This window comes from Nyctereutes procyonoides, unplaced genomic scaffold (assembly GCF_905146905.1).
Source record: "Nyctereutes procyonoides isolate TBG_1078 unplaced genomic scaffold, NYPRO_anot_genome, whole genome shotgun sequence".
NCBI classification, from domain to species: Eukaryota; Metazoa; Chordata; class Mammalia; order Carnivora; family Canidae; genus Nyctereutes; species Nyctereutes procyonoides.
The window spans coordinates 38,873,297-38,882,044 of NW_026575125.1; the positions used below are offsets into that span (position 1 = coordinate 38,873,297).

At 41.1% G+C, this 8,748-nt stretch overlaps 1 protein-coding gene across 1 annotated transcript; it reads left to right on the forward strand.

Moving 5' to 3' along the window:
• The first annotated feature begins 463 nt into the window (after positions 1 to 463).
• DUSP21 (dual specificity phosphatase 21) lies at positions 464 to 8,522 on the forward strand. Its single transcript, XM_055338017.1, has 4 exons — positions 464 to 584; positions 696 to 871; positions 1,144 to 1,267; positions 7,852 to 8,522. Exons 1-4 carry the CDS (start codon positions 464 to 466, stop codon positions 8,520 to 8,522), a joined length of 1,092 nt encoding a protein of 363 aa, XP_055193992.1.
• The last annotated feature ends 226 nt before the right edge of the window (positions 8,523 to 8,748 follow it).

The window sequence follows — 8,748 nt, forward strand, 5'->3', positions numbered from 1 at the left end:
GCTCAGGGAGGAGTTTGTTTCTCCCTCTCCCTCTGCCCCTCCCCCCACTCATGTGTGTGCTCTCTCTCTCTCAAATAAATAAAATCTTTAAAAAAAAATAAACAGGGGCACCTGGGTGGCTCAATCTGTTGAGTGTCTGCCTTCGGCTGGGGTTGTGATCCCAGGGTCTTGGAATTGGGCTCTGCATCCAGTTCCCTGCTCAACAAGGAGTCTGCTTCTCCCTCTGCCTCTCCCTCTTCTTGTGTTTTTCTCTCTATCAAATAAACAAAATCTTTAAAAAAATAATAAAGAATAAACATGCCCTTATTTAAATGAGATATAACATATAATATTTTATACTATGTTTACAATTTCAAGACAATTTAAATCAACCAAACAACTTGTCTGAGGTTTTCAGTAGGATCTAGGCTCTGCTACTTTTCAAGTTAGGCAAGTCTTCCTTGCAAAAGCCTTTGTTCTAGCGATGGACATCTCCATAGGATTGACTATACTACTTCAGATGAATGCTGTGAGTGACAAAATTCTTACTCAAAATGCTTACACAATAAGAGAGTTTATTATCCTACATAATAAAAAGTCTAGAGGTAGGCAGGCTCTGGGGCTGGTCAATAAAGAATCCTGACAGCACCATCAAAGACCCAAGTTCTTTCCACCTCATCACTCTCCTATCTTTAGGATGTTGGCTTTGCCCTCAGATTGCAGTCCCCCTTGGCTGCAAGACGGCTGCAGAGATCTGGATATTACAGCCAGAAATGACTATTCTGAGGAAGAAAAGGGAGTTGCTAGTACCACTGTCTCTTTCTTAGGAGCCAGGAAACCTTTCCCAGAAACCCCCTGGAGACTTCCCTTGCACATCATTTGCCAGAGTTCGGTAAGTTCCCCATACCTAAACCCGTCCTGGGCAAGAGGAATGGTTTAGATTTCTCAGAATCCGTTCTCCTTGCCACTCCAGAAACTGTGAATGGCAGCATATGAAGCATATGATTTTGTGGAGAGCAGTGGGTACCTGAACATCTGGGCTTCTACTGGGGAGTAGACAGGAGGGAGTAGAGGCAGGATGGGAACCTCACACTATCTGCTACAAAGGGCTGGGGCCTCTCAAGCTCATCCAGGTCCAAACTCTACTCCTTGCTTATCTTTCAGGCAGAATCTGATCATCCTCGGGCGTTTCTTGTTTCAGGGAATGGTAGCCTTAGCTACTCAGTTGCCCAACTCGGAAAACAGCGAGTCGTCATCATGCTGCTCCTTTCCCCTTCCCTCCTAATGTGTTAGAAAATCTTGTTAATTACACCTTCTAAATCACTCTTCATTTTGTCTCTTCTTCTTTTATCCTGCAGCTGCCACTTTTTGCCCCATTCTGTCCTATCACTCACAGAAACCTTTTTACTAGTCTCTTTTTAAAACATATAGTCTTTCTAATTATAAAACTGTTACATACTTATTATATAAATTTTGGGGAAATCCGGAAAATAAAAAGCATCTGTAGTAACATTGCTCAGAGGTAATGACTGTGGATATTTTTGTGTATATCTTTCTTTGCTTTTCTCCATTCACAAATTTACCTACATATATAAATAGGTATTATTTTGTTTTCTAAATTGAGATTTGTATAGTATTTTTTATTAACAAAAGAGTATGAAATTTCTCCATATCAATAAATATTCTTCTAGGTTATCATTTTAAGAGTTGAATTATATTATACCTTATGGAGGCTTCCTAATCTAGTTAAATAAATTCTTATTGCTAGATTAGGTTTTCTCCAGTTTTGATATTGTAAGTAATTCTTCCAATGAACATATTGGTGGGTAAATCTCTGCACACATTTGTGAGGATTTCCTTAGGACAAATAAATAAATTACCAGCAGGGAAATTGCTAGTTCAAAGCACATGTGCCTTTTTCCTCCATCATTTTTATGATGAAATATTTTAGGCAATCCTAAAGTCTGCTGGATATGATGATAAATACCTAGGTACCCAGGATCCAGTTTGTCAGACTTTAACATTTTGCCGTATTTGCTTCAGATCTATTTTCTTAATGAAATAAAATATTAAAACATACTGAAATGCCTTATCTAGCCCTTCCAGATCCTATTCTTCCCCTGAAGGAATCACTACCCTCAATTTGGTATTTCTGAGTCCCATACATATTTTTCACTTTTACTATATATATATATATATATATATATATATATATATATCATAAGTGTATATATATATATGCATATGCATGTGTGTAAAGGTATGTACATGCATACATAGTACATGGTACTGTTCTGTTTTAAACTGCACATTGCACATTTCTCCTGCAACTTGCTCTTTTTGTACAGCATTATACTTTTGAGGCTTATCCAGGTTTAAACATGTAGCTCAAGTTCACTTGTTTTTTATGGCTGTTTGTATAGTGTTCATTATATGCCATGCCGTCAGATTTTCATGTCCTTGGTTCACATTATGTCTCCATTCTTTCACCATTATAAACAAATTGCAATAAATATCGTTATAAACATCTTCTGGTGTACATAAGCAAGAGTTCCTACCTGGGGTGAAATTGCTGGGGCACAGGGTATGTACATCCTTAGCTTTATGGGGTATTGCCAAATTGGTCTCTAGAGCAGTCATATCACCTTCCCTGCCACCAGCATGGTGAGAGTTTCCATTGTTCTACATTCTCACCACTGTGTGGTTTGCCCGTTGTTCTCTCTCCCATCTCCAACTCCAGAAATTTAAGAAAGTGCCCATTTCTCTGAATCTTGTCACCATGGAATACTATCAGTTTCTCATCTTTGCGAATTTTATAGGCCACAGAAAGAGGGATATGTTGATGACATTAAAATACATTTTGATTCTTTTTTTCCTCATTATAAGAAGGGCTCAGGTTATTTTAGGAAACTGAAAGAATGTAGACGAGCTAAAAAAGAAAAGGATAATCACCCCCCTCACTCAAATATAATACTAAAGAATATCTGATGTTTATTGAATTCTTACTATACACCCAGGACTGCTTTAGATACCTAATATTTCCACAAATAGAATTCATAAATGACATCTAATATATATGATAGATATACATGATAAATATACATACGTGTGTATTTCACTTTCATGAAAAAGTACCCACTTTTTTATAAATTGGATTTTTTTTTCACCTAATGAATAAGTCACAATCATTTTCTCATATTACCTGCATTCTGGACTGGAGGATGTGAAAGACTTGCATATTCATATCCATCATATCCCCTAACTCCAGAAAGTGAGGACCAGACTGAGGCCAACAGCAAGTCCTAGGGAGCTGCCTGGCTGCTGGCTGAAGATAGCAGTGCAGATGACTCAGCTGCACTAGGAAATGGAATTAACACAGAACAGCTCTGTGCTGGGGACTCAGGGAGGCCAACTCCCACCTCTGCCTTAGGGCCTGCTGCTGGGCACCCGCCCGGACTACCTGTCCATCAGACAACATAGCACGCAACTCCTTTTAGCTAACTCTCCTGTGCCCTCATCCCATGCTCCTTTAGGTTTTCTTACTACCACTGCCCTTTAGTGTAAACATATTACCTACATTCTCAGCCTCTTGTCTTCACTGTCCACCCTCAAAAACACCAGTCTCCTGATACTAATTGGGAGGAAGTTCCATATTCCGTTCTCTTCTGTGACCTGGCCCATGTGTATACTTGAGGAGATGAACTATATTTGGATTTGATCCAGTTTCCATGTCAGAAGAGAGTCGGCAATAGATGTATCATTGATCACCCACCTGCCACTTCTCCTGCCATGCTCTGTATGTTCTAGTAATTCTGAGGTGTTTCCTCTCCTCCGGACACCATTTCACACCTTTGTGCCTTTACATATACTTCTCTTTCTGTCTAGAATGTGCTCCCCTTCTTGTCTGCTAGGAAAACTCGTATTCATCCTTCAAAGTCTATTCCAAATATATTCCCACCAAACTAGCCCCCATATACGCAGGGCAAGGAAAGGCCAAAGAAAGAAGCAGATAGCTCCAGATTAGTAGGTGGCAGTTTTAATAAACAAGGAAAATTACAAAGTTTATCTAAGAGGGCTGCAAGATGAGTAGATCTCTGCACCCACCCACCAGAACCTTAAAGGTTTATATAGAGGCCTTAACTGGGTACGGCCATATATACTGTCCAGATGGTCTCAACACCACATTACTATCTCAAGCTGTGTCCTGGGGGCAGATTCTAGTGCAGGGAAGGAAGCTGAGTGCACATTCCAAGGACAGGGAAGTTGGTGAGGAGCCTCTGATTGCCCAGGTCCGGCTTGCCGGTCAACCAGTAGTTACGTCCTCTTGAAGACTTCCTCCAACACCACCCTACATATTCCTTATTAATTACAAAGACTGAAAATTACTTTGAACAATTAGAAAGCTAACTAATTTCACCTTAACCAGGTGGTCAAAATTATCATCCTCAACAGGACAAACAGATATCCGATGCCCCACTGCCATATACCGAGAATGACACATTCTGGTAGCATTCTTGCCAAAAAACATTTCACCTGAATATAACCCTGAAGGAATGATCAAACGCATCCAACTTGGAAGATGCTCTGCAAAACCGGGCTGGGCTCTTCAAAAATGTCAATGTCAGGAAAGACCAAACCAAGCCATACCAAACCAAAGGCTCAGAAACTGTTTAAAATTAAAAGTTGCTGAAGAAGCATGACAAGTGAATGCAATGTGTGATCCTTGATTCCATCCTGGGTCAAAATGGAAAAAAACAAAAACAAAAACAACGAGTTACCCCACCTGCTGGGAGGATCAGTGAATTTTCAATATGTATTACATATCAGATAATAATGTTAGGTCAATATTAAATTTCCTGAGTGTGGTCATTGTATAAGGTTATGTAAGAGAATCTATTTGCCCTTAAGAGCTACATGCTCAATGCTGAACAGATTATGTGTTGCTAATCTGCAGTTAACAATCCATGGTTCAGCAAAAAGAAACAAGGAAACAAATAAATATGTGTTTTTGTATATCTAAATAGAAAAAAGGAACATGGTGGTGAAGTATTAATAATAGAAGAATTGTAGGTGAAGGGTAAATGGCTCCTCAGTGTTTTATTTTCCCAGCTTTTCTGTAGGTTTGAAATTTTGCAAGACAAAAACTTGGACAGAATAAACAATAAATAATAAAAACAAATGAACAAAAAGTTTTGTTCCAGATCACATTTTCTGTGAAGCCTTTTATGATATCACCTCTACAGCCTCCAGTCCCTGAACACACACACATAAGACAATGAATCCCCCTCTCTTCTGGACTCTTTTATGATTATCTGTCTCTCTGACCAAACTATAAGCTCTTTGATATCTGAACCTGTGTGAGTTGTGTTGAATCTACACAATGCTAGATATTTGGACCTGTGTGTGTCATGTTGAATCTACACAAATGCTAAAACCATACCAGACACTGTAGCTGACATGGATGCTCAGCTGATGCTTTTTTTAGATTAATCAAGTTAAATCTTGAGGCTTGGATAGGATTCAGTAGGCAGACAGGAGCAAGAAAGGGTTTCCTTTTTTTTTCTTTTTAAGAAAGGTTTTCCAAGAGAGAGGAATGATGTGAGCAAAGGTAAGGAAGCAGAAATGTATATTTTGTATTTGCCAAGAACATTTGATTTGTTTGGTCCAAACTAAAGATTTATGTGGGTGAAAATGCCAGGCACACAATACATTCTCAATAAAAATTTGGAGAATGAATGAATGAGATTTGAAAGGCAGTTTTAGATCAGATTGGAAAGGGCCTTGACTATTGAATTAAGAGATCTGAACTGTAACTAGTTCTTAACATCCAGGGTCTTTTCCCAGTGGCAGGAAGTGAGTGTGTCCTTGGGAAGCCCCTTATATATTTTCTTCCCTAAATAATAAGGAAAAGTTGGGGCATCTGGCTGGCTCAGTTGGGGGAACATGGGACTCTTCATCTTGGGGTCATGTGTTCGAGTTCCATGTTGGCTGTAAAGATTACCTAAAAATAAATTCTTTTTTAAAAACATAAGGAAAAGTAGAGACAAGTGGGAGTCTGAAAGTCACCTGTTTCCAAATTCAGGAGGAGAAAACATCAATTCCTCATCCACCTAGGAAAGGCCCCATTATGGAGTTTTAAGACATCCAACATCCCTCAGAAAAAAAGGGCATCACAGAATATTGGTTGAAAGAATAAATAAATGCATCTATTTAATATGAATCATGCTTGTCCTTAAGAATAGTGTATGACATTATTTTGTTTAATTTGACTACATTTTTAAAGTTTAAGAAGCTGGGGTGCCTGGGTGGCTCAGTCAGTTAAGCGGCTGCCTTTGGCTCAGGTCATGATCCTGGGGTCCTGGGATTCCTGCTGAGTGGGGAGTCTGCTTCTCCCTCTGCCCTTCACCCTGCTCATGCTCTCTCTCTCTCTCTCTCAAATACATAATAAAATCTTTTTAAAAATTAAGTTTGAGAAGCCTAACTAGACTCTAATACTCTTTCGGGGGTTCCACATCATTCCACAGATTTACAAAGCTCCTCATGAGGCCATATCTTAAATGTTAGGCTAAACCCTTTTCAATAATTTTAGCCCGTTGAAGTGTTCATATTTACTTAATGTTTGTGTTCTGTTTTCTTCCAGATAGATTTGTGGGGACTGACAATTTAATTAATGCAAAATAATCTGATGATGACAATCAAGAAAAAGAAAAATGTGTTGTCTTTTGAGGTTATCATTCCCTTGACCATTCATAAACAGGCTGGCGTCTATTTTGTCCTTGCCATAGTCACAGCACACCACAAAAATCTTAGCTGAGAGGAAATGCAAATCTCAGGTAGCATTTTAAATATCTATTTTTAGCTCAATTATGAGGTAGCATTGAATTGTTCCAGAATTTTTAACATTACCGGGGAGAGACAGTGGCCGTTAAAATAACTTGCAATTTACAAAAGCATGTGGACATTCTTTTTGAAGAAATTAGACAAGATAATTTGAGCTGTTGTCTCCCAGGTAATGAAGTAGAATCAGATGACAAATCATTTGGGCCATGTGCACAAATGGATGGTGACACAGCTAAATTAGTCCAAACTGCCCACCCCAGGCCAACTTCATGAGAGTTCAAGGGCTATTTATGAGTTAGCAATATTCTTATAACCAGTTCTGATGTGTTTTGCAAGCAGTAGCATAATTCTATGGCAACAATCGACAAAGAAGTATCTGGACAGGGACACCTGGGTGGCTCAGTGGTTGAGAGCCTGCCTTTGGCTCAGGGCATGTTCCGGGGTCCTGGGATCGAGTCCTATGTGGGGCTCCCTGCCTAGAGGTTGCTTCTCCCTCTGCCTGTGTCTCTCCCGATCTCTCTCTCTCTCTCTCTGTCTTTCATGAATAAATAAATAAAATCTTAAAAAAATAAAAAGAAGTATCTGGACAGCCCACCAAACGCAGCCAAACCCATATCTCACTTCAGTTGTATAGAGATTAACATATGGTCTGAGCCAAATGCTGTTCCCCAGCTTGAAATATGATATTGCTACTTTGTAGAAAAAGTCCGGGCCAGTTCCTCCCTAATCAAATAGAAGCGTTCATAGATACCGTGTTCAGTGTGATCCAACAATTGAAGCACACATTAGATATCTTGTAATAAAATGTTTTAAAATGTCGAGCAGATAAGAATTAGGGCTTAGAAAATGAACGACTGTGAAGAGAGATAAAAGGAGATCTGGGGTTTCTCTGAAGACCTAGCTTGGTGGCCAAATCCTCCCTGTGGCAAGTTGCCCCTGCCATGGAAACCAAGCGGGCTGGGCAATAGGGGGATTGTGACGCCTGGGGGCGGGGAGGGGGTGGTGGCCAGTGACTGGTCTTCTGTACCCCAGACCCTCGCTTGAGACTTCACAGAGCTGCCACCTTCACAACTCGCCCGCGAGAGCGATGCCCTGAACCGTTCCGGAGAAAAAGACCACTGGCCACCACCTTGATGACAACACCTCCGTGTCTCCTCCCGGCTCAGGCTGTCCGGCAGCCGTCCATCCATGGCCTCTCCCAGATAACCAGCAGCCTGTACATCAGCAACGGCGTAGCGGCGAACAACAAACTCATGCTGTCCAGCAACCACATCACCACGGTCATCAACGTCTCCGTGGAGGTGGTCAACACCTTTTATGAAGACATCCAATATGTACAGGTGCCCGTGGCTGATGCTCCAAGCTCACGACTCTACGACTTCTTCGACCCGATTGCTGATCACATCCACAGCGTGGAGATGAAGCAGGGCCGCACGCTGCTGCACTGTGCTGCTGGGGTGAGCCGCTCGGCCGCGCTCTGCCTGGCCTACCTCATGAAGTACCACGCCATGTCGCTGCTGGACGCCCACGCGTGGACCAAGTCGTGCCGCCCCATCATCAGACCCAACAACGGCTTTTGGGAACAACTCATCCATTACGAGTTCAAGCTGTTCAGCAAGAACACCGTACACATGATCAACTCCCCAGTAGGCGTGATCCCCGACATCTACGAGAAAGAGATCCGCTTGATGATGCCGATGTGAACAGCGCCTGACATCCGCTGCAGATCCTACACCAACACCGAACTCTAACGTTAAACTTTTGTTGGGAAAGAAAACTAGATGCCTTTTAGAAGGGCAAGCAAAAAAAGAAAAGGGGGACAGTTGGACTTTTTAGCTTGTGAGTTTTATCTTTAAAGAATAAAATTCATTAAATGTAACGGTGATGGTGTTTCTTATCCCCTGAGCGTCGGGTCTTGGCTGCCCCAGC